General features: G+C 48.6%; 1 protein-coding gene across 4 annotated transcripts in view; it reads right to left on the reverse strand.

The window, feature by feature from the left end:
• The window catches only part of grip2b (glutamate receptor interacting protein 2b), a 324,567-nt gene that overhangs the window by 47,401 nt on the left and 250,512 nt on the right, over window positions 1–26,654 (reverse strand). For all 4 annotated transcript variants that reach the window (XM_072472104.1, XM_072472105.1, XM_072472103.1 and 1 more), the window contains 3 exons: window positions 24,529–24,668; window positions 14,630–14,806; window positions 13,205–13,361 (listed from right to left, as the gene is read on the reverse strand). In XM_072472104.1, coding sequence (XP_072328205.1) covers window positions 13,205–13,361; window positions 14,630–14,806; window positions 24,529–24,668 — 474 coding nt within the window. The remainder of the gene's footprint in view (window positions 1–13,204; window positions 13,362–14,629; window positions 14,807–24,528; window positions 24,669–26,654) is intronic.

The raw sequence follows: 26,654 nt of genomic DNA on the forward strand, positions 1-26,654 counted from the left end.
CGCATGATTCAACCTTGGCAGGCGGTCGTCCTGGAGATCCACTGGCCGCCGTCTGCAAAGCTTCTAACATAGACTGCGTCACCTGGTACAAAGAGTCTGGCCCGTTAGCTCTCATGAATCCCAAGAAATCTTCACTTGTGAAGGTCGTTCCATTGTCAGTAACTCACACCTCTCGGATGCTGTGTGTACTGAAGGATAAATGCAGTTTTGCTGTAGGGTATGCTCGTCGTCATTCCAGAAAAGATTTTGATTTTGAGGGACATGCAATGGACAGCCTGGGATGTCCAAAATGAAAACGTTAGCATGTAGCTACATTTGGTGGCCGGGCCTGGACGCTGACAGAAAGTTGAGCATGGCCACTACCTTGTCGGAAAGGGCAGTCGACTCAATGCATCCGCATTTGTGATAAGGCTGCCAGGACGATGCTGAAATGAGGACTCATAGGTGGCCAGCAGAAGGGCTCAACGTAGATGGGTGGAATCGTCTTGTCCTCCTTAGAAGACGGAGCAGAGGCTTGTGGTCCGTGATGACCGTGAAATGTTGACCATACACATACTGATGGAATTTCGTCACGATGAAGACAACTGCCAGATCCTCTTTCTCAATTTGCGCATTATTGCGCTCGGCCACAGTGTCCGGAAGGTGAAATCGATCAGCCTTTCTCTGTCATCTTCCATCCAGTGTGATACAACGGCATCAATGCCGTATGGTAACACATCACAAGTGAAAATGAGGGGTTTGGCGGGATCACAATGTGTTTGCAAGCCAGAAGAAGTCAGCTGCTTCTTTACTTGCAGGAAAGCTTCTTCCGACTCCTGTTTCATGCCCATTCCTGTTTTTTTTTTCAAAAGGAGATGTAGGGGGCCAACATAGTTGCAAGGCTGGGGATGAACTTCCATAATAGTTCAACAAACCCGGAAAAGATTGAAATTCCATGCCGCTCATAGGGGTAGGAGCCTGCTGAATGACACGTACGTTCTCCGCGACTTGGGTGTAAACCCTCGCGGTCCACTTGGTAGCCCAGATACACAACTTCTCTGGCGTGAAAAACACAGTTAGCACTCCACAGGCGAGCACCCGTCTCCAAGAACCGACGGAGCACTTCATCCAAATGATCTAAATGCTTCTGCTCAGATGCCCCCGTGACCAACACGTCACCCAGGTATACAGCTCCCGCATCACCTCCTGCAGGATGTTTTCCATCATCCTCTGGAATATGGCACAGGCTGACGACACTCCAAAGGGTAGTCAGGTGTACTCAGACAGGCCTCCATGAGTGTTGATAACGACGTACGATCCAACTCCAGCTGTAAATATGCATGGCTCATGTCGAGCTTAGTGAACAATCATCCACCGGCAAATTTAGCAAATAGTTCCTCAATGCCGGCACGATGTAACAATCCAACTGGAAAGTCCTGCTAACCGTTAGCTTATCGTCACCACTTGGACTGTCTTATCAGGTTTGCCCAATCGGCAAAACGTATGGGCTTGATGTTCCCAAGTTCCTCAAGCCTGCTAAGTTCAGTCGCCAACAAAGCATAAGGAACCGCACAAGCTCTGAAATACCTCGGCTGTGCTCCCGAGTCAGTTGGAATCAGGGCCATGGCCCCTTTCATTTTCCCCAGTCCAGGCTGAAAAACCTCAGGGTATTTTCACAGTACTTCGTACAGACCCCAGGATCACATCTGGAAAATCTACTGCCAGTCTAGGTGCAGGCAGCTCAACCAATCACGGCCTAACAAGTTGGGACCTTGTCCCTTGACAATAATGAGCAGGAGACGCACTGACTGGTGCCCATAAACCACCATGCTGGTTCCCGCAATGGACAACGATTCACCGTAGCATTGTGGGTAGCACAATTGCTTCACAGCTCCAGGGTCCCAGGTTCGATTCCTGGCTTGGGTCACTGTCTGTGTGGAGTCTGCACATTCTCCCCGTGTGTGCGTGGGTTTCCTCCGGGTGCTCCGGTTTCCTCCCACAGTCTGTGCAGGTTAGGTGGATTGGTCATGCTAAATTGCCCATAGTGTCCAAAATTGCCCTTAGTGTTGGGTAGGGTTACTGGGTTATGGGGATAGGGTGGGGGTGTGGGCTTGGGTAGGGTGCTCTTTCCAAGAGCCGGTGCAGACTTGATGAGACGAATGGCCTCCTTCTGCACTGTAAATTCTATGATTCGCCGGTATAAGTCGCCAATTTAGCATCAGTGTCCCTCAGATCCTACTGCTGCACCCCCGGCTTCATCCGATAAAAGGTCTGCTTTCCTACCACGGAAACTGCAGCTTCCATGTCCAACTCCATATCTAACAGATGCCCATTAACCTGCACGGATACCTTAATGGGGGCCACTGGAGTGCCGGCACACAATTCAGTTTCACGCAGTCCTCCTCCTCTGGTTCATCCCACTATGGACTCTGGAGAGGTATGCCCTCGAGATGACTTGGTCTTTGACCAACGGGCCAGGCCTCTACGGCATTGAGTCCAGGGTGGGGTATCGGTCTTGAGGGTGGGCCGCTCACCGGGAGGAGGCGCGTCTCAAGGCATTTACATCCCTCCCCAGAATCTCCTGCACCCATCGCTCAGCACTTTCTCGAGCAAGTGACATCTGTGTGGCCTGTTCTCCAGCACGGGGTCGGAGAATCCCAGCCCATGGGTCCTTTGTGTCATATTGCAACAGTATCTCTGCACAATTATGGAAGTGCTGATGGTGTAGTGCCGTCCCACCAGTGTCACTAGCTGTTTGAAAGTATTAGCGTCCGGAGCTGCAGGATATGTGAGGCTTTGTATCACACCACAGGTATTCGCGTCACAGGCAGTTAGCAAAATTACCATCTGACACTCATTCTCTGTGATATTATTCATCCAGAAAAAGTAACGCATGCGTTCTGCGTACTGTGTCCAATCCTCTAAGCTTGCATTGAACACGTCTAATCTTCCAAACAGAGTCATATTCAAAGAAAAGTCCAATCTTGGTGTAGCAGAGTAAGGGAGGTGGTTCCCCCGACAGCGTAGCAGCGTTGGCAGCAATCCAGTTTTAACCCTCGTTGCCAGTTTTGTAGACCACAAACAAGTCCGGACCAAGTGTGCATTTACAATACACACTACATCCCAACCAGGTCTGAGCCGTCGGCACTATATCTGGCTGACTTTATACAGAACTTATACAGAACTTAACTATGGATGATTTAGGGTTCTCTGTATCTTTAGCAGAGGAAGTCATATTCGACGAGACTCAGGGGAGGTTAATTGTTTCAACCCCGTAAGGCATGTCCGGGTTCCAACAGGATGAGAGCATCGTTGGGGAAGTCATCATTTGTTGCCGATTCTTAATTGCGCTTGAGAAGGTGGTGGTGAGCCCCCACCTTGAACCGCTGCAGTCTATGTGGTGTAGATAGACCCACAATGAGTTCTAGGATTTTGACCCGGCAATATAGTTCAAGGCAGGACAGTGTGTGGCTTGAAGGGGAACTTGAGGGTGGTGGTGCTCCCATCTACCTGCTGCCCTTGCCTTTCTCGATGGCACAGATTTGGAAGGTGTTGCCTCAGGAGGTTTGGTGAATTGCTGCGATACAACTTGTACATGGTACACTCTGCTGTCAGTGTGCGTCACGAGTGGAGGGAGTGAATGTTTCAGGTGTTGGATGAGGTGTCGCTCAGGCGGGCTCCATTATCATAGATGGTGTCCAGCTTCTTGGGTGTTGTTGGAGCTGCACTCATCCAGGCAAGTGGAGAATATTCGATCACAATCCTGACTTGTGCCTTGTAGTTGGTAGATAGGCTCTGGAGAGTCAGCAGGTGAGTTACTCGCCACAGAATTCCCAACCTGTGACCCGTTCTAGCAGCCACAGTATTTATGTGGTCGCTTCAATTACGTTTTTGGCAATGCTGACCCTCAGAATGTGGGTGATTCCGCAATGGAAATGCTTTTTAACGACAGGGCTATGTAGTTAAAACTCTCTTGTTGGAGATAGTCACTGCCTGGCTCTTGTATGGCATGAATGTTACTTATCAACCCAAGTCCTGAATGTTGTCCAGAGCTTGCCCCATGTAGGTATAGACAGCTTCACTACCTGAGGAGTCACAACTGGAATTGAACATTGAACGCTCATCAGCAAACATCCCACTTTTGACCTTATGATGGAGGAAGGTCATAAATGTAGCAGCTGAAGATTTTTGGGCTGAGGGTACTCCTGAGGAACTCCTGCTGTGGTATCCTGGGAGAGAGATAATTGTTCTTCAACAACGTCAACCGTCTTCCTTTGTGAAAGGTATGATGACAACCTGTGGAATTTTGCCCCTGATTCCCACTGATTTCAATTTTGCTAGGGCTGCTGGATGCCACACTCGGTCAAATGTTGCCTTGATGTTAAGGGCAGTCATTCTCGCCTCTTGAGTTCAGCTCTCTTGTCCATGTTCGGAACAATGCTGTGAGGTCAGGAGTTGAGCGGCCCTAGTGGAACCCAAACTGAGCGCCACTGAGCAGGCTCTGCTGAGTAAGTGCCGCTTAATTGTGCTGTGGATGACACCTTCCAACACTTTGCTAATGATAGAGAAGCAGGCTGATGGGGTGATAATTGGCTAGATTGGCTTTGTCCTGTTTTTTGAGGAGAGGCCATGCCTGGCCAATTTTACACATTATCAAGTAGGTGCCAGTGTTGTAGCTGTATTGACTAGGGGTGTGACCAGTTCTGGAACACAAGTCTTCAGTCCTCCTGCCAGGATGTTTGCAGGGCCCATAGCCTTTCCTGTATCCAGTGCCTTCAGCATTGTATACCAGAGCACCATATACTAGGACTGTTTTGGTCAGCACTGTAAGCAGACTGCATTAACCAGCTCCGATCACTATTGACATGAGAATCAGAAGAGTGGTAAGTGTGGGGACATAATCAGAACGAGTACAGGATATTATCTAATGTAAGCTGCTGGGAAGATTTTAAGCTTGTCCCAATTCACAGCTGAAATGTAAGGATCAGAGAACACACAAACTCTTCAGTGTAGAATGGAAATGTCATATTCATAACTTTAACCATGTACTATAGTCAGTAGAGAATTTTTTGAGCTGCCTTTTCTTTTAAAGATGGACATTAAACAGCTGCTAAGGTGGCTTTTGAGGGACAGGTGACTTTTACAATTTCTGCACAGACTTTGAAGTATCCCAAATCTCCAGAAAGTTTCATTAGTACTGTGGCTACCAGGGCAGGTCAAAGGCTAAGAATCCTACAGCGAGTGACTCACTTCCTGACCCCCCAAAGCCTGTCAACCATCTACAAGGCACAAGTCAGGAGTGTAATGGAATCCTCTCCACTTGCCTGGATGAATGCAGCTCCAACAACACTCATGAAGCTCGACACCATCCAGGACAAAGCAGCCCACTTGATTGCTCCTCCTTCCACAAACATTTAAACCCTCCACCACCGACGAACTGTGGCAGCTGTGTGTACCATCGACAAGATGCACTGCAGTAACTCACCAAGGTTCCTTCGACAGCACCTTCCAAACCCACGACCAATACCACCTAGAAGGACAAGAGCAGCAGATACCTGGGAACCCCACCACCTGGAGGTTCCCCTCCAAGTCACTCATCAGCCTGACTTGGAAATATATCGCCGTTCCTTTGCTGTCGCTGGGACAAAATCCTGCCACTCCCTCCCTAACAGCACAGTGGATGTACCTACACATGAAGGACTGCAGCGACTGAGGAAGGCAACTCACCAGCACCCTCTGAATGGCAACTAGGGATGGGCAATAAATGCTGACCTAACCAGTGATGCCCACATCCCATAAATGAATTTTTTAAAAATTGAATGAGCAGAGGTGGAGGGCCTCCCCTGAATGGACATTTCAAGATGAAGCCGTTGGTGGAATGCATTCCTCCTATTGTTTGGGACTTACCAAAAACTCATAATCCATGGACTCCCAGACCCAATCCCTTTGATTTAAAGAGAGCTGTACAGAAACCAGTTCATCACAAGTAGGTGTCAATTGCCACCATCCATTCCCCATTGTGTAGGAATGTCTTCTAACTTCACATCGTTCTGGATAGTCAATAGAAATATTGATATGTGGTTGCATGAATGAAACTGACTCAAGATAACAAATCTTATTACTCCAAAAATGAGGAGGAATCCAGTCAGTCTGCACAGAGCATAGCAAGAAACAAAAGCAACAACATCTATGTCTTAAGACTGGAGACAGCAACATCGTAGGGTCTCAAAGCCTGATCCTCCACAAGTCCACCAGTACAGAAAACTGATATCTTCGTCATAAGAGTACAAGCAACTAACTTCATGAACTGCTAGAACTCCATCTCTTCAAGGGAATTCTGCAACAACTTTGTTATATGACTTTGGTTAATGTGTTCACCTAGCTTTACCTCAAGAGCAGAAAAGAACTCCTTCTTTATCAGGCCTAGACTCAGATGAGCCAATCACTTGACTTCTGAACTGTTCCTTTGTTTGTAACTTGTAAAAGTACACTATCCTCTTTAACCGTATTTTCCTTGAGTGGGTGGTGTGCATGTGAATAGAAATTCCTGTTTATTTGAACCCACAAAAAGCATGCTGCTGGTTATTCAAATTGTCAGCGCTCAGGGTTTAGGCAACACCCAGATCCTCCTTTTAAAACACAAATACACACATTACAGACAGTAGGGGAACACTGGTTTCATTTCTCTGTCATCCCTGTCCATAACAAGCAGAATGGTATAATGAGGCAAGGAGAGAGGCTTCACAGGACACAGGCGGAGTATGATGGTCTTTGGGCAGTGAGATGCTGAATGAAGAAGAAAATTGAGATTGGATTTAGGATGGAGAGAGGTCATTTTTCCAGCGGTGTGTGACTGAGGTGGAAGAAAACCACTCACTGGGTTGAGTGTGCGTGGTGGTGGTGATATTGGGGAGGGGGTCCTTAGTTTGCTCATAGTGTCACTGTTGGCAACTACCTCCGGCCATTTCCATTGATTGGTCCTCAGTCTCTGCTTAAAGCAGCATTTCATTCACACAATCCCTCACCGAACCCAACTGCGAGAATGCTCATTTGAAATTATTTTGACCTGGTCGAGGTTTCTGTTGGGCTTGTGCTGCCATCCTTGGCATTCGCTCAGCTCTCCCACATATAGCAACACCCACCAGATTAAAATATCAACATATCTCTGTCTCTTGCAGCCAAGTCTTCAGTTGTGTAATGAAGGTAAAAGAGAAAGGGGAAATGCCATCAGAGGGAATTGCTCACTGTGTACAAGACATAAGGAAATTGTCTTCCAATAATTGGAGCAGTGAAGATCTCACGTTGGATTTAGTTAAGTCATAGAGAAGAAATCTTACTTCTGACTTTAAAAAGTCCGAGGGCAAAAGTTCACTTTTGTTCTCTCCCTCCCGCAATCCTTAGTCTATAGAATTAGTCAACTGGAAAATCCTTTGGGGACTTCCGGTGGCGGCTATGAGGGAGTAAGTCACATACTTGGCGGCTCCCGCTCTGGCTGGGCTTTTGGACCTTTATCCACGATGTTTTCATGGCTTTGAGCTCTGATTTTGAAAGTGTGGGCATTTAAGCACTGGATCCACACAGTGGTGCATGGAACGGAGAACCCCAAGAGATCGTAAAGGAAGAAATAGAAAGATAAGCAAGGGCTGGGTAGAAGTGGCTGCTGAAGCTAACATGGCCGAGGTTCGGACCCCTGCTGCGACGGCTCAGCCATCGATGGAGGAGCTGATGCAGGTCATCCAAGAGGGCTTCACCAGACAGAAACAAGATTGTCTCAACCCAATAAAGGAGTCGGTCGATCGGGTGGAACGTAGGCTGGATGCCCAGCATCGGACGATCCAGAAGTTGGAGAAAGTGCTGGCGGACCAGGAGGAGCACCAAACGGTGGTGGAGCTGGAGGTGGGGATGCTGAAGAATCAGCAGAAAAGGCTGTTAGAAAAGGTGGAAGAGCTGGAGAACAGAGCGCGCCGGCAGAACTTAAGAATTGTTGGTCTCCCTGAAGGGGTTGAGGGGCTGATGCTGGCGCTTTTGTGGTAAATATGTTCCAGAAGCTTCTGGGGGAGGGGGCTTTTCCCCAACCGTTGGAGGTGGACAGGGTGTACAGGGCGATAGCGAGGAAGCCACGGCCGGGGGGGGGGGGGCCCCAAGGGCGATGTTGGTTCGGTTCCACAGATGTTTGGATAAAGAATGTGTCCTCCAGTGGGCCAAACGTACCAGGAGCTGCAAGTGGGACAACAGCATATCGCGTATCTATCAGGACCCGAGTGTGGAGGTGGCCAGAAGGAGGGCAGGCTTCAGGCAAGTGAAGGAGATCCTGTTCAAGAAGAAAGTGAAGTTCGGGCTCCTCTACCCAACGCACCTCTGGGTCACTCATGAGGACCAGCACCATTCGAGTCGCCCGAAGAGGTGGTGGACTTTGCCAAGAAGAAGGGTCTGGCGCAGAACTGAGAACTTTTTGGACTTAAGTGGCGGTATCTTTCTCTTTTTTTTGTACGATGTATATATGGCTTGATTGTTGTCTTTCTTTTTGTCTTTGAAGTTTGGGTGAAGAGGGGGGGAGTAAAAAGATATTTGTTTTTTGTTGGGCTTTTCGGTGTTTTGATGGGATGGTTGGTGGGGGCTTTTTTTTACATTTTGTATTACTTTAAATTATATTATTGAGGGGTTTTCTTGTGGGTGTCTCTGTCTGTCTTGGGCTGTCTCTTCTGGTAATTAGGAGATTGTTCGGTTTTGATTTGATGAGGGAAGCGGTTTCGATGGGCGGGGAAGAGGGGAGGAGGGAACAATAGGTGGGAGACTTTGTGGCGCCGGAGAAGAGGATCAACAGGCTAGCTGGGTGAGCTAGTCCATGGAAGCACAGTGGGGGGGGGGTGTATTGGTTCAATACGGGGCAGGGGTTGGGTTATAGGGTGATATTGCTAGAGGGGGGAGGGGGGAGTTACTCTGCTGACGAGGGAGGGACCTGGGTGAGGGGACGGAGAGGAGGTCGGGGGTGAGGGCAGATGGCGGCGCATGGGCGGGGGGTGGGCCCAGAAAGGGGAATGGCTGGTCGTGGGGGGGGGTTGCCCCCAGGGGGGGGGGGGGGTTGCCCCCAACCAGGCTGATAACCTGGAACGTTAGAGGGCTGAATGGGCCGGTCAAGAGGACGTGGTGATGTTGCAGGAGACATACCTGAGAGTGGCGGATCAAGTTAGGATGAGGAAGGCTGGGTCAGTCAGGTCTTCCATTCGGGCTGGATACCAAGACGAGAGGGGTGGCGATTTTAATTAATAAGCGGGTGCAATTCCAGGCGGGCAGTATAGTTTCGGATGGGGGGGGCCGTTATGTTAAGGTGAGCGGTAAGCTGGAGGGGAGGAAGGTGGTATTGGTTAATGTCTGTGTGCCGAACTGGGACGATGTTGAATTCATCAAGAGGATGCTGGGGAAGATACCGGATCTGGACTCGCACAAGCTGGTGATGGGAGGGGACTTTAATTTGGTTATCGACCCCAGCCTGGACCGGTCGTGCTCGAAAACGGGGAGGGTGCCAGTGATGGCAAAGGAGCTGATCGGGTTCATGGAGCAGGTGGGGGGGATTGACCCTTGGAGGTTTAGGCAGCCGATGACTGGGGAGTATATTCCCGGATCCATTTTTTCATTTTGAGGAGGGATCTGCTGGCGGGGGTGGTGGACTCGGGGTACTCGGCCATCACTATCTCGGACCATGCCCCACACTGGGTGGAACTGCAGGCCAGTGAGGAGCGCTTCCAACGCCCGCAATGGCGATTGGACGTGGGCTTGTTGGCGGACGAGGCGGTGTGCGAGAGAGTAGGGGAGTGCATGCAGATCTACCTGCAGATCAACGACACAAGGGAAGTCTCAGCAGCGGTGGTCTGGGAGGCGCTGAAGACAGTGGTGAGAGGGGAGTTGATTTCAATCCGAGCTCATAGGGACAGGACGGACAGGGCAGAGACGGACCGACTGATCAAGGAGATCCTACGGATAGACAGGTGGTATGCGGTGACCCCAGGGGCGGAACTTTTAAGGGAGCGCTGGAGGCTGCAGGCTGAGTTTGGGGTACTGTCCATGGGCAAGGCAGTGGAGCAGCTTAGAAAGGCGAGGGGGACGCTGTATAAAGATGGAGAGAAGGCCAGCAGAATGCTGGCACAGCAGCTGAGGAAGAGGGAGGCAGCCAGGGGAATTGATAAGGTGGTCGACGGAGATGGGAACCTGGTACGGGACTCGGCTGGACTAAACAGGGACTTTTATAGCGGACACTATCGCTCGGAACCCCCCACGCTTTCTGGACGGGTTGACTTTCCCAAGGGTGGGTAGGGAGCTGGTGGGCGAGTTGGGGGCTCCGATTAGGGCCGAAGAAATATCTGAGGGCTTGAAGGCGATGCAGTCGGGTAAAGCTCCGGGGCCAGACGGGTTCCCGGTGGAATTTTACAAGAAATTTCCAGGGATATTAGGGCTGTTGCTGGTTAAGGTTTTTAACGAGGCGAGGGATAGAGGGGTGCTGCCCCCGACGATGTCACAGGCCACCATCTCGTTAATATTGAAGCAGGGCAAGAATCCGGAGCTATGTGGGTCCTATAGGCCGCTCTTATTGCTTAATGTGGACACTAAGTTGCTGGCCAAGGTGTTGGCCTCCAGGATTGAAGATTGTGTGCCGGAGGTGATTATGGAGGACCAAACCGGATTTGGCAAGGGTAGGCAATTGGTAGCCAATATAAGAAGGCTTCTCAATGTGATTATGATGCCCCCGGAGAGAAGGGAAGGTGAGGTGGTTGTGGCCATGGACGCGGAGAAGGCGTTTGACTGGGTATATCTATGGGGGTGCTGGGATGGTTTGGGTTGGTAGGCGCTTTATCGACTGGGTCAGGCTGGTGTACCAGGCCCCAGAAGCCAGTGTAAAGACGAATAAGACGACCTCGGACTATTTTAGGCTGCACCGGGGGACAAGACAGGGATGTCTCCTTTCCCCACTGCTGTTTGCGTTAGCCATAGAGCCGCTGGCAATTGCTCGGAGAGTTTCTAGGGGCTGGGAAGGGCTGGTTAGTGGGGGGGGGGGGGGGGGGGGGGGGGGGGGGGGGGGGGGGTTGGTGGAGCATAAGGTATCGCTGTATGCGGATGATTTACTCCTACATGTAGCAGAACCAGGGGCAGAGATGAGGGAGATTATGGTGATTCTGGGGGAATTTGGCCGGTTTTCAGGATACAAATTGAATATGATGAAGAGTGAGATGTTTGTAGTCCAGGCAAGAGGTCAGGAAGGCCAGCTGGGGGAGTTACCGATCAGGTTAGTGGGAGACAATTTTAGATATCTGGGGATACAAGTGGCGCGCGACTGGGGCCAGTTACACAAGTTGAACTTGTCCCGGCTGGTTGAGCAGATGAGGGGCGCGTTTCGGAGATGGGATGCGCTCCCGCTGTCACTGGCGGGGAGGGTGCAGTCGGTTAAGATGACGATATTGCCAAGATTTTTATTTGTGTTCCAATGCCTCCCGATTTTCATCCCACGGCCATTTTTTAAGAGGATCAACAAAATTATTTTGGGCTTTGTTTGGGCGGATAAGCTCCACCTGTGAAAAACGTGATGCTCGAGCGGAATCGGGGGGAGGGGGGGCTGTCCCTGCCAAATTTTAGTAATTATTACTGGGCGGCCAATATTGCGATGATAAGGAAGTGGGTAGTGGGGACGGGGGCGGCTTGGGAGTGGATGAAGGCAGCCTCACGCAGGGGCACCAGCTTGGGGGTGCTGATAACGGCACCTTTGCTGTTCCTGCCGGCGAGATATTCCACCAGTCCCGTGGTGGTGGCGGCCCTGAGGATCTGGGGTCAGTGGAGGAGGTACGTTGGTGCAGTGGGTGTATAGGTTTGGTCCCCAATATGTGACAACCATCGGTTCGTTCCTGGGAGCCTAGATGGGGGATTTCGGGTATGGCAAAGGGCGGGAATTGAGAAGATGGGGGACCTGTTTCTGGAAGGGAGATTCCCAGCTTGAGGGCGCTGGAGGAGAAGTTCGGGTTGGCAGCAGGGAATGACTTCAGATATCTTCAGGTGCGGGACTTCCTGTGCAGGCAGGTATCATCCTTCCCACTCCTGCCACTAAGAGGGATTCAAGATAGGGTAGTGTCTAGGGTATGGGTGGGGGAGGGGAGCGTCTCGGACATCTACAAGGAATTAATGGGGGCGGTGGAGACGCATATAGAAGAGCTGAAGCGTAAGTGGGAGGAGCAACTGGGGAGTGAGATGGAAGACGGCCTATGGGCGGAGGCGCTGAGCAGGGTCAATGCGCCCACTACATGCGCACGGCTCAGCTTGATCCAGTTTAAGGTGGTGCACCGGGCGCACATGACAGCGGCCCGGATGAGTAGATTTATCATGGCCAATCCACCTAACCCGCACATCTTTGGACTGTGGGAGGAAACCGGAGCACCCGGAGGAAACCCACGCACACGCGGGGAGAATGTGCAGACTCCGCACAGATAGTGACCCAAGCCGGGAATCGAACCTTGGACCCTGAAGCTGTGAAGCAATTGTGCTAACCACTATGCTACCGTGCTGCCTAAATAGGCAGGCCTTGGAGGGACGGATGTCGGCGATTGCTTTTTGATTACTGTTCTTTGTACTGTGGTTGTTTGTTATGCCAAAAATACCTCATTAAAATGGTTTGTTAAACAAAAACTGGAAAACCTTTTCCAAACAGGCCCTGGCCTTCAGTCTTGAATTATGGGCTGGTGTACAAGGTTGTACTAAATGCCGTGGCATTTTTGGTTTGGAGAAGGGCGATTAAAAATCAGTCATCAATCCATTCCTACTCCGGCCAATGCAGCCCGGCTGAATGTGTGTGTGTGGGTATCTCAGGTCAGCACACAGTTAGGTCCAACTGCAATGCTCAACATGGTCGAATAGGCTGCCAATTGTGAGCAATCTTGGGGTGAGGTACGAGAGAGGTTGACCTTGGCGCTCAAATGTCTGTCCATGGGAGCGAAGTGCTTTAGCTTTCTGGGGAGAAGCGGAGTGGGTGTGGGGGGTGGTCTAGACTGATGTGCGAAGAATGGGCATGCGGGCGAGGTATTCAATGGTTACCATTTCCCTCAGAGGAAGGACGGAAGGGGGAGAGGGCAACAACATTTGGAATATATATCACCCACAGCCCACTGAAGTCCAAAACACTTGGTGGAGTTTGGCAGTGGAGGAAAGACAGTGCTAAACGCAGAGGATAAGGAACTCAATCTCTTACCCAGCTGTCTTGTCCCACTCATCCTCAGTGAAACCACCGTCTGTACAGGGGTAACTCTTCCGCCGATTGACACGTGCCGGCGGGCTACTCCTTTGACTCGTGTCCTGCCACTCGTGAGGATGCAACGCAATCCCTGTTGCCTGGTGACGGTAGGGACCTGAAAGGGTTAATAAAAAGAGAGAAGCCAGTATTATAATAATGTAGACATTACACAAAGGGACAGAGCCTCTAATCATGCCAAATCAGAAAGAAACATTTGTATTTATATAGCATTTATAACTCAGTGAAATGTCCCAAGATGCCGCACAGAAGGGTTTTTGGTTGTCAATTTGTATTTTGCATAACAACAGACCCAACCACAGGATGGCAGCAAATACTTTCAATCTGATGCAACTGTACTCTGTTGCATGTCCAACAAAGAGACAGAAATTTCACTGGCAATGGTCCTGGCAGTTACTCTTGGACAATGCCAATGGGCGCCATTCAGTGCTGAACCAGTTAAATAGTGTTAATAATCATAATAATCTTTATTGTCACAAGTAGGCTTACATTAACACTGCAATAAAGTTACAGTGAAAAGCTCCTAGTCGTCACAATCCGGCGCTTGTTCGGGTACACGGAGGGAGAATTCAGAATGTCTTTTGGGGCTAGTTGGAGGGAATCAGAGCACCCGGAGGAAACCCACGCAGACACAGGGAGACCGTGCAGACTCCATACAGGCAGTGACCCAAGCCGGAAATCGAACCTGGGACCCCGACGCTGTGAATCAACAGTGCTAACCACTGTGCTACCGTATCAAACTGTGCCCCATGCCTCCCTGCCAATAGCCATCTAGGTCAAGGTGCGCCCTTTGCTCAGCAAACAATCACAACCAAAAGTCAAAGTGTGACACCCACTCCCACTCCCTCACCCCCAACCCTGCTGCCAGTTACCACCAACGCTAAACTGCTCCCATCACCCAGGTCAAAATGTGCCCCTGCTAAGCGTTAAATCACCAACCAATCCAAAGTGTACTCTTTGCGCAGCAGCCATCATCGCACAGGTCAAACATTGCCCCTATCCAGAAGTTAGCTATCATCCAAGTCCAGCCCAATTTTTGTTGTTTCCTTCAGTTCCCCCGGCTGATAGAGTGAGCACGTCCCTAAACATGGCCCCTGGTAGAAGTTGACTCGGTCAAACATAGTACATCTCTCTCTCTTTCTCTCTCTCAGCTTCCAACTCCAGGGGGGGAATATATTGGCATTGCCTTCACTGTGTGTGCTTGAGACTGGGGACTGACATAAGGAGCTGTGGGTATAAATGCAAGCCCGGCCTCTCCATGGCACACTACGCACCAAAATGGTTTACTAACACCCTGCTCATGAACATGAACTGAATGTTGAAAAAGGCATATTCCAGTCCCACGAAATAATCTAACTGGCTCACCTTGGCTTCCAAAAGCCCCTTCTAGCCCCGAGCTATCCCACGATTCCATGGCACTGTCCATGCTCGGAATGGTGTTTGAGTGGATTTTGGAGAGTCTGTTGGTCTTCAGGGAGTCAGGGAGTTCATCTTCAGGGTCACTCAATTCACCTGCAGCACTGGACTTTGTTGAAGAAGAACCTGGAAGAAAAGTGTTTCCAATTTTAATTAAACGTGGATTTTTAAAAAATTGATTCATCCTCAGGATATGAATGTTGTTGGCATGTATTGTCCACCCCATGTACTCTTGAGAAGATGGTGGTGGGTCTTTTCCTGTAACTGTGTGGTGAACGTGCTTCCGTGGTGCTCTGAGATAATGGGGACTTCCACCTAGTGACTATGAAAGAACAACACTTCTGCTTCTGTTGTGTCAGCATCACAGGCTGTCAGAAACGTCAGAGTGCTTCGGTGCAGAGGGATCTGGGTGTCCACGTGGATGAATCACAGAAAACTAGCATGCAGGTACAGCAGGTAATAAGGAAGGCAAATTGAATTTTGGCCTTTACAGCTAAAGGAATAGAGCATAAAAGTAAGGAAGTGTTGCTGCAACTGTACAAGGCATTAATTTTTAATTTTTTAAAATAAATTTAGAGTACCCAATTCATTTTTTCCAATTAAGGGGCAATTTAGTGTGGCCAATCCACCTACCTTGCACATCTTTGGGTTGTGGGGGCGAAACCCACGCAAACATGGGGAGAATGTGCAAACTCCACACGGACAGTGACCCAGAGCCGGGATCGAACCTGGGACCTCGGCGCCGTGAGGCAACAGGGCTAACCCACTGCGCCACCGTGCTGCCCCTACAAGGCATTAGTGAGACTGCACCTGGGTACAATTTTTGTCTCCTTATTTGAGGAGGGATGTAGTTGCATTGGAGGCATTTCAGAGGAGGATCACTAGATTGATTCCAGAGATGGGGGCTTTGTCTTATGAAGAGAAATTGCGCAGTTTATGCCTATACTCTCCCGAGTTCAGAAGAATGAGAGGAGATATAATAAAGGTATATTAAGATGATAAAAGGTGTTGCCAAAGTAGACATAGAGTGGATGCTTCCTCGGGTGGAGCAATCTAGAACAAGAGGTCATAGTTTGAGGATAAGGGGTAGCAGATTTAAAACAGAGATGAGGAGAATGTTTTCTACATAAGGGTCGTGAAGCTGTGGAATTCATTACCCCAGAGTGCGGTGGATGCCCGGACATTGAGTCCGCACTTGAAAAGAAGTCCTTCCAGCCCATCCAGGCACAGCGTTTCAGTGGCTGGAAGAGACACTGTTGTGCCGTGCCTGGAGCTAAAGCCAGGATTTTCCAGCCCCTCCCATGGTAGGTTTTCCCACAGTGGATGCAGCAAGCAATTGGCCACCAGCGGGATTTCTAATCCCGCCAAAGTCAATGGCCATTTGTGTGGCTTGCCGGCCCCACTTCGAGGAACCTGCCAGAGGGGTGTGTCCTCGGTGGAACTGTAAGTTCCTGCCCGAAGCGTCATGATATGGAGGTGAGTTCATTAACAAGGATCCCGGGGAAGGGTAGGGGACAGCTAGGAAGGTCACGAGGAGAACGATTGGGGTATCAGAGATAAGCCAGGATGTGTCAGGTCCTTGAGGGGAGGCCATCCCCAGTCAGAAGGAGGCTTCCGATGGAGGCACACACCACCTCACCCACCTTCCCGCCCACAATCGGGAATGGTAGATCTTTCTGCTCACACCCTGAGCTATCTGGCACCAGCTGGGCGGAAGAAGCCCTTAAAGAGACATTAAGTGGCTACTTAACGATCTTAATTGGGGTAAGGATGGGTTTCCTGTCCGAGGCCCTGCCCATATCACAGTAAAATCGCATCCAGAGTGGGATGGGCAAGATCCCAGATTGAATTCCCACCATGCAATTTTAAGGGGGTGAGGAGCAGGGGGACGGAGGAGCGGAGGGGGGGGGAGGATGGAGGAGCGGGGGGGAGGGGGGGGAAACGGGTCACGGATAATGTAAAAGTAAAGCTCAGATAATCACATTTTTTTTGTGATTTTAATTGATGGATAGATATTGACCAGGACATTAGGGATAACCCTCCTGCTCTTCTTTGAAATACTGCCTTGGGATCTCGGTTTCACAGCTCATCTGAAAGACGGCACCTCCAACAGTGCTGCACTCCCTCATTACGGCACTGGAGTGCCAGCCCTGATTATATATGCTTAAGCCCCGGAGTGGGAATTGAAGCCAGAACCTTGTGGTTCAGAGGTCAGGGTGCCACTTGTAGAGCCATGACTGACAGCAGAGTATTTTCAAAACCTGGAGGGATCTTGGAGGTGATTGTGTTCCTTGACCCTTTAGGTGATAGAGATGGGTGGATTGGATGGTGATGTCGCAGGAGCCTGGGTGAGTTGATGCATTGCATCTTGTAGATGGTACACACTGCACACATGACTGGTCGATGGTGGGGGGAGTGAATTTTCAAAGTTAACGTTTTAATTGGTTGCCAATCACACTGCTTGATCCTGGTTCAGCTTCGTGAATATTTTTTGCAGTGGCATCAGCGATGTCAGACAATATTAAAGGTTTTAGACTGAGACTGAGTGAGGAACATGTTAGGTACAGGTTGCAGTACGGGCTCCCTGCGTAGTCAGTCAGCTTAATACCAGCAATATATAATCGGTTGGCTGCTGAGGGCATTTATAAATTTCAAAATTGAAGAAATGGGAGAGAGGTGCCTCCATCTTGAGATGTCTTCACTCTCACTCTCTCACTTATCTGAACTCTGCAGCTTCTTCCAAGTTGGAGGGATTCCTATTGGCCCTCCAGCTGCAAGAGGCCACTTGCTGTCCTTAGTTGGACACCGGACCCTCCCTCTGGCTACTAATTGGCCAATTCAGGGAAGAGCAATGCTGTATGATGGTTTTTCACACAGGGTAGGGTTGTGACCCCCATTTAGCTCTTATGTCCAGGCTCGCTCTTATTAAAAGGGCAAGATCCTGCCCCCCATGTTTTTACTCATTTAGAAAGATGGGGAAAAAGTTGCAAATGGGCCCATGGGCTGTGAACAGAAAAGCCATCTTCAATATATCTTCTTAAATCTCCACACAGTCAGTTTTTTGGCTGTTACTGTCTGTAGATGTACAAAGCTATTTAACGGATCAGCGAGAAATCACCCAACATTTTTCTCTTCACACTTCCTTCCACGTAGGTGCCACCAACCCACGGATCCTGCTTAAAGGGCAGCACGGTAGCACAGTGGTTAGCACAGTTGCTTCACAGCTCCAGGGTCCCAGGTTCGATTCCCGGCTTGGGTCAATGCCTGTGCGGAGTCTGCACGTTCTCCCCGTGTCTGAGTGGGTTTCCCCCAGGTGCTCCGGTTTCCTTCCACAGTCCAAAGATGTGCAGGAAGGTGCATTGGCCATAATAAATTGCCCTTAGTGCCCAAAAAGGTTAGGTGGGGTTACTGGGTTACGGGGATAGGGTGAAGGCATGAGCTTAAATAGGGTGCTCTTTCCACGGGCCAGTGCAGACTCAATGGGCCGAATGGCCTCCTTTTGCACTGTAAATTCTATTAACTTGCCACTGAATGTTGACAGGACATTTGACAGCACAAGGCGGTATGCCGAGTCCATCCCGATGCCTGCAAGCATGCCTACTTTTCAGCAGGGACCATTGCATAGAAATCAAGAGGGGACAGGTTCTGGATGAGTTTCCCCCCCTTTCAGTCCCAGGATAATAAGGCCCAAGAGACCTTGACTTGATACTCTAACCCTGCATAAGCCACAGATGGCAGACTGACTCCACAAGAGCCACTGTGGGAAGGGGATACTTTTGTCAAAATTGACACAGCTCCTGACATCACTGACAACATTAGAAATATAGTAAAAGGAGGAGGTAAGTCATGCCATCCACCCCCCCCCCCCCCCCCCCCCCGCCGCACCCCAGCTATCTCAGCTGCCACCACCCTTAATACCCTAGGGTGCAGGTCATCAGTTTCCGGAGACTTATCTGCCTTTAATCCCATTAGTTTATTCAATACCATCTCCCCAGTGATGGTTATTGCACCAAGTTTCTCTGCATTAAATGCATTTTTTTGAAAAATGTTATTATCTTCTACCGTGAAGGCAGAGGCAACATATTGGTTCAGTGCCTCCGCCATCTCTGTGTTCCCTTTTATTACCTCACCAGTATTGTCCTCTATAGGGCCAACATTTACTTCAGCTAATCTCTTCCTCTTTATATATTTATAGAAGCTTTTGGTATCAAAGAACAATACAACACAGGAACAGGTCCTTCGGCCGTCCAAGTCCAGTGTTTATGTTTCCTGCTAGTTTCCTTTCCTAGTTCATCTTAGCTGTTCAGATTTTATTTTTAGTAGCCTTTTGCTGAACCTTAAAAGTTCTCCCAATCCTCCAACTTACCACTAACTTCTGCAATATGGTATGTCCCAGTTTTTGCCTTTATGTCTTTCTTGACTTCCTTGTTTAGCCATGGAACGTTTTTCTCCCTTTTACAATTCCTCTTCTTCTCAGGAATATACTTTAATTGAGAGGTGTTTAATATCTCCCTGAGCATCCGCCATTGTTCCTCAACTGTCCTATTCTCAATTATTTGTGCCCAGTCTACTTGGGCCAACTCTTTCCTCAGGCCGGTATAATTACCTCTGCCCAACATTAAAACTCGAGAATGGCACTCTGACTTCTCTCGCTCAATCTGAATTCGAAATTCTAGCATGCTGTGATCATTCCTTCCAAGAGGATTCTTAATGACAAGACTAGATAGCAACCTTCCTTCATTACAAAATACTAAATCTAAAATAGACTGCTCCCTGGTTAGCTCCATAACATATTGCTCTAAGAAACAATCCCTCACACACTCTATGAAATCTCCCTCGAGGCTACTCTTGCCAATTTGATTCATCCAGTCAATGCGCACATTAAAATCACCCATGATTACTGTTGTGCCCTTCTCACAAGACCTCATTATTGCTTAGTTTATACTGTGCCTCAATTTGGAAGTATTGCTTGGAGAGGCCTGTAAATCACTCCTACCAAGGAGTTTTCTTCCCTTAGACTTTATTTCCACCCAGATCGATTCAACATTTTGACCCTTAGTGTCAATATCATTTCTTAATACAGCCTTGATGTCATCTTTAACCAATAAAACAACTCCACCTCCTGTTTCATCCTGTCTATCCTTTCGGAATACTGAGTACCCTTGGACATTTAACTCCCAATCCTGGTCCTCCTCCAACTATGTTCCAGTAATCCTCATACCCATTTGTCTCGATTTGTGCAGTCAGCTCATTGATCTTATTCCAAATACAGCATGCATTTAGGTACAAGGGGCGAAATTCTCCAGAAACGGCGCGATGTCCGCCGACTGGCGCCCAAAACGGCGCAAATCAGACGGGCATCGCGCCGCCCCAAAGGTGCGGAATTCTCCGCATCTTTGGGGGCCGAGCCCCAACCTTAAGGGGCTAGGTCAGCGCCGGACGAATTTCCGTCCCGCCAGCTGGCGGAAAAGGCCTTTGGTGCCCCGCCAGCTGGCGCGGAAATGACATTTCCGGGCGGCGCATGCGCGGGAGCGTCAGCGGCCGCTCACGGCATCCCCGCGTAGACTGGCCCTGCCCGTTCATCATATTAACCTCTATCTTCTCCTCACATGCAAACCTGCTGCTCTGGTTCCCATTAACCATTATACTACTTGTAGTTTTAGCCTTCCCTTCCCCCCCCCATTTGCCAGTTCAAAGTCTTTGTCATGACCTGTCGCTAATTTTAAAATCATATCCCCCTTGTCTTGACCTCCACCCCCCCACAATTAGATGAAATTCTTTCCCTGTATGTACCCTATCAAATCCTTTAAACATTTTAAACACCTCGATTAGATTTCCCCTCAATCTATGAAACTCAAGAAGAGTACAAACATAAGAACTAGGAGCAGGAGTAGGCCATCTGGCCCCTCGAGCCTGCTCCGCCATTCAATGAGATCATGGCTGATCTTTTGTGGACTCAGCTCCACTTTCCGGCCTGAACACTATAACCCTTAATCCCTTTATTCTTCAAAAAACTATCTATCTTTATCTTAAAAACATTTAATGAAGGAGCCTCTACCTCTTCACTTGGCAAGGAATTCCATAGATTCACAACCCTTTGGGTGAAGAAGTTGCTCCTAAACTCAGTCCTAAATCTACTTCCCCTTATTTTGAGGCTATGCCCCCTAGTTCTGCTTTCACCCGACAGTGGAAACAACCTGCCCGCATCTATCCTATCTATTCCCTTCATAATTTTATATGTTTCTATAAGATCCCCCCTCATCCTTCTAAATTCCAACGAGTACAGTCCCAGTCGACTCAACCTCTCCTCGTAATCCAACCCCTTCAGCTCTGGGATTAACCTAGTGAATCTCCTCTGCACATCCTCCAGTGCCAGTACGTCCTTTCTCAAGTAAGGAGACCAAAACTGAACACAATACTCCAGGTGTGGCCTCACTAACACCTTATACAATTGCAGCATAAACTCCCTAGTCTTAAACTCCATCCCTCTAGCAATGAAGGACAAAATTCCATTCGCCTTCTTAATCACCTGTTGCACTTGTAAACCAACTTTTTGCGACTCATGCACTAGCACACCCAGGTCTCTCTGCACAGCAGCATATTTTAATATTTTATCATTTAAATAATAATCCCTTTTGCTGTTATTCCTATCAAAATGGATAACCTCACATTTGTCAACATTGTATTCCATCTGCCAGACTCTAGCCCATTCACTTAGCCTATCCAAATCCCTCTGCAGACTTCCAGTATCCTCTGCACTTTTTGCTTTACCACTCATCTTAGTGTCGTCTGCAAACTTGGACACATTGCCCTTGGTCCCCCAACTCCAAATCATCTATGTAAATTGTGAACAATTGTGGGCCCAACACTGATCCCTGAGGGACACCACTAGCTACTGATTGCCAACCAGAGAAACACCCATTAATCTCCACTCTTTGCTTTCTATTAATTAACCAATCCTCTATACATGCTACTACTTTACCTTTAATGCCATGCATCTTTATCTTATGCAGCAACCTTTTGTGTGGCACCTTATCAAAGGCTTTCTGGAAATCCAAATATACCACATCCATTGGCTCCCCGTTATCTACCGCACTGGTAATGTCCTCAAACAATTCCACTAAATTAGTTAGGCACGACCTGCCCTTTATGAACCCATGCTGCGTCTGCCCAATGGGACAATTTCCATCCAGATGCCTCGGAATTTATTCCTTGATGATAGATTCCAACATCTTCCCTACTACCGAAGTTAAGCTCACTGGCCTAAAATTACCCGCTTTCTGCCAACCTCCTTTTTTAAACAGTGGTGTCACGTTTGCTAATTTCCAATCCACCGGGACCACCCCAGAGTCTAGTGAATTTTGGTAAATTATCACTAGTGCATTTGCAATTTCCCTAGCCATCTCTTTTAGCACTCTGGGATGCATTCCATCAGGGCCAGGAGACTTGTCTACCTTTAGCCCCATTAGCTTGCCCATCACTACCTCCTTCGTGATAACAATCCTCTCAAGGTCCTCACCTGTCATAGCCTCATTTCTATCAGTCACTGGCATGTTATTTGTGTCTTCCACTGTGAAGACCAACCCCAAAAACCTGTTCAGTTCCTCAGCCATTTCCTCATCTCCCATTACTAAATCTCCCTTCTCATCCTCTAAAGGACCAATATTTACCTTAGCCACTCTTTTTTGTTTTATATATTTGTGGAAACTTTTACTATCTGTTTTTATATTCTGAGCAAGTTTACTCTCATAATCTATCTTACTCTTCTTTATAGCTTTTTTAGTAGCTTTCTGTTGCCTCCTAAAGATTTCCCAGTCCTCTAGTCTCCCACTAATTTTGCCACTTTGTATGCTTTTTCCTTCAATTTGATACTCTCCCTTATTTCCTTAGATATCCACGGTCGACTTTCCCTCTTTCTACCGTCATTCCTTTTTATTGGTATAAACCTTTGCTGATCACTGTGAAAAATCGCTTGGAATGTTCTCCACTGTTCCTCAACTGTTTCACCATAAAGTCTTTGCTCCCAGTCTACCTTAGCTAGTTCTTCTCTCATCCCATTGTAATCTCCTTTGTTTAAGCACAAAACACTAGTGTTTGATTTTACCTTCTCACCCTCCATCTGTATTTTAAATTCCACCATATTGTGATCGCTCCTTCTGAGAGGATCCCTAACTATGAGATCATTAATCAATCCTGTTTCATTACACAGGACCATATCTAGGACCGCTTGTTCCCTCGCAGGTTCCATTACATACTGTTTTAGAAAACTATTGTGGATACGTTCTATAAACTCCTCCTCAAGGCTGCCTTGACTGACCTGGTTAAACAAATCGACATGTAGATTAAAATCCCCCATGATAACTGCTGTAGCATTTCTACATGCATCCGTTATTTCTTTGTTTATTGCCTGCCCCACCATAATGTTACTATTTGGTGGCCTATAGACTGCTCCTATCAGTGACTTTTTCGCCTTACTATTCCTGATTTCCACCCAAATGGATTCAACCTTATTCTCCATAGCACCGATGTCATCCCCTACTATTGCCCGGATGTCATCCTTAAATAACAGAGCTACACCACCTCCCTTACCATCCACTCTGTCCTTCCGAATAGTTTGATACCCTCGGATATTTAACTCCGAGTCGTGACCATCCTTTAACCATGTTTCAGTAATGGCCACTAAATCATAGTCATTCACGATGGTTTGCGCCATCACATCATTTACCTTATTCTGAATATTACGAGCATTCAGGTAAAGTACAGTTATGTTGGCTTTTTTACCTCAATCAGTAACCTCCTAAGTTATATTTCTTCTTAACTTTTCTCCTAATTTTCCTTGTCATTGAACCCATATCTACATTTAACAACCTGCCGCATCGCTTACCATTAATGTGTTTACTTCCCTTAATATTCCTTTTAGTATTCCTATTCACTGAGCTCCCCTCAGTCACTGTGCCTTGTACTGTTGCCCTTTTTGATTTTTGACTATGGCTTCTCTGCCTTACACTTTCCCTCTTACTGCTTTTTGTTTCTGTCCCTGTTTTACTACCTTCCAACTTCCTGCATTGGCTCCCATCCCCCTGCCACATTAGTTTAAACCCTCCCCACAGCTCCAGCAAACACCCCCCCTAGGACATCGCTTCCAGTCCTGCCCAGGTGCAGACCGTGCGGTTTGTACGGTCCCACCTCCCCCAGAACTGGTTCCAATGCCCCAGGAATTTGAATCCCTCCCTCTTGCACCATCTCTCGAGCCACGCATTCATCCTATCTATCCTGACATTCCTACTCTGACTAGCTCGTGGCACTGGTAGCAATCCTGAGATTACTACCTTTGAGGTCCTACTTTTTAGTTTAACTCCTAACTCCCTGAATTCAGCTTGTTGGCCCTCGTCCCATTTTTTACCTATATCGTTGGTGCCTATGTGCACCACAGCAGCTGGCTGTTCACCCCCCTCCCCCCACCACCCCCAGAATATCCTGCAGCTGCTCTGAGACATCCTTGACCCTTGCACCAGGGAGGCAACATACTATCCTGGAGTCTCGATTGCGTCCGCAGAACCGCCTGTCTATTCCCCTTACGATTGAGTCCCCTATCACTATAGCCCTGCCATTCTTCTTCCTGCCCAGCTGTGCAGCAGAGCCAGCCATGGTGCCATGAACCTGGCTGCTGCTGCCTTCCCCTGGTGAGCCATCACCCTCAACAGTATCCAAAGCGGTATACCTGTTTTGCAGGGAGATGGCCGTACAAGTCAAGATTACCCAATCTGCCTTCAGAAATTAACCCCCAAAGCCCTGGTATCCTCTGTGCCCCCCCCGCCACCACAAACACTCCCGCGATTAATACTCACGGTCTGCTTGCTTCTTGATTTTCAGGGTAACCGTCTCTCCAGCCATCTGGAGCAGGTGGATGGCTTCACTCAATGGTTTTCCCTTAAGGCTCACTGTGTTGATGGCTAATATCCTATCTCCTATGTGAATGGCCCCGGTCCTAAAAATGGAATGGAACATCAATCCAGGTTCCTGATCACAATCCACCCTAACCCCTGCTCATCAATAAATCACTGAAATCATGGTTGCCACTTTTGAACATTAATCTGCCGGTCGGGGGCATATTTTCAAAGGTAAAAATATGAAATCTGATCTGAGAATCAGGGGAGAAATTGCTAAAAAAAAAGACATGTTGTCAAAGCTTTTTGTCTTGCACGCATCAGAACAATTCGGAAAATACCAAATGTAAAGGGAGCAACAATTTACACTTCATGAGACCAACCAATCAGCACTCTCTTCACATGAAGTATAAATTTTTGTTCCCATCGCATTTGGAATTCTTGCGACTTGTTCAGATGAATGCAAGACAAAAAACTTCAACCACACGTACCTTCTTTCAGCAATTATCAGGGATAAAATGTTATCTGTGGGCTTCTGAACATTGGGCTAAATGTGAGTCCCTCTATAGGATGGCCGGCAGGTGCTGTTTCATAGATTATCATAGAATTTACAGTGCAGAAGGAGGCCATTCGGCCCATCGAGCCTGCACCGGCTCTTGGAAAGAGCACCCTACCCAAGGTCAACACCTCCACCCTATCCCCATAACCCAGTAACCCCACCCGACACTAAGGGCAATTTGGGACACTAAGGGCAATTTATCATGGCCAATCCACCTAACCTGCATATCTTTGGACTGTGCGAGGAAACCGGAGCACCCGGAGGAAACTCACGCACACACGGGAGGATGTGCAGACTCCGCACAGACAATGGCCCAAGCTGGAATCGAACCTGGGACCCTGGAGCTGTGAAGCAATTGTGCTATCCACAATGCTGCCCTTGTTGCACCCGGTCAGGCAGCGAAGGCCTCTGTGCCGCCTTCAGGGGCTAAACTGTCCCCCTTCACCCATGGGGACCTGGAGGCAAACTGGAAAATCCCAGTCAGCCTTTGTTGACAGGTCTTAATAGATGGTTAATTAGTTGAATCAAGTACCCACCACCCAGTCAATCCTTCAACCCCCACCATAAAAAAGGCCCAGGTGAGCGATGGAGTGCAAGTCCAGTGGCACAGTGATCCTAACCCCGGTGGAATCTAAGAGTTAAGCCCCGAGTAGTAGTCCCTATTTACAGTGAGGAGATGGGTTTTCTGTCCCCGTTTTGGTGGGTGGGAATGGTGGAGAATTGAGCGGGAGACCCAAAAATGCTTTTCTTGCCAACGGGGTTTTCCTGCTTGATTGTCTCCGCCCACCAGCCAGTGCTGTAACTAGGCAATGGGAACCCTATTACGGGGAGGGGAGTTGAGATGAGGTCCATGTCCATGGTTGGGGGGGAGCGGGATTCCTTGTGATGGTCGGGGGTGGGGGGATGGTTCCATGGTGGGGAGGGATTCCTCAATTCTATATTTATCTTTTTTGTCATGGGGCACCATCTGTCAAGAGACAAAGTTGAGCCCGCCCCACCAACATGATGTCATGCGGCCTGCCTCCTTGATTTATTTTTGGCTATGTCTCAAAAGCTATGATGGGAAAAGTTGACAGTGCAGCTAACTTTTCCCTCCCTAGTTTGACACTTAGTCAAGAAAATGAGAAAATTGTTCCCAGTATGGGGCCCCAGAGTTCAACTTGACAGCGACCTCTTTCACTCTGAGGGCGACGAGTCAAAGGTGAGACTGCTCGGGGCTGCTCTCAGGGAGTGGAACTCCCGGCAGCTCACTGACATAGGAAGAGAATGATGGGCACATGCCAACAGGAAAAAAACGCTCATGCATGTGGAGTCTGCCATCTTCTTCCGCCCAGGACCGTTCAATGGCATTTCCTTGCAGACCCAGCCAGTGGGAAAGTACAAGCTGGCTGTCCCATCATATTCTGGTGCTCGCTGCAAGCACGTCCTCACCACGTGTGATAAGCGACTCAGTTCCAAACATGGCTTTCCTGCCTCTTCCCATGAAATTCACTGCACATCTAATAACGAACTCAGGAGTACTCAGATC

This window comes from Scyliorhinus torazame, chromosome 13, assembly GCF_047496885.1.
Source record: "Scyliorhinus torazame isolate Kashiwa2021f chromosome 13, sScyTor2.1, whole genome shotgun sequence".
Lineage (NCBI taxonomy): Eukaryota > Metazoa > Chordata > Chondrichthyes > Carcharhiniformes > Scyliorhinidae > Scyliorhinus > Scyliorhinus torazame.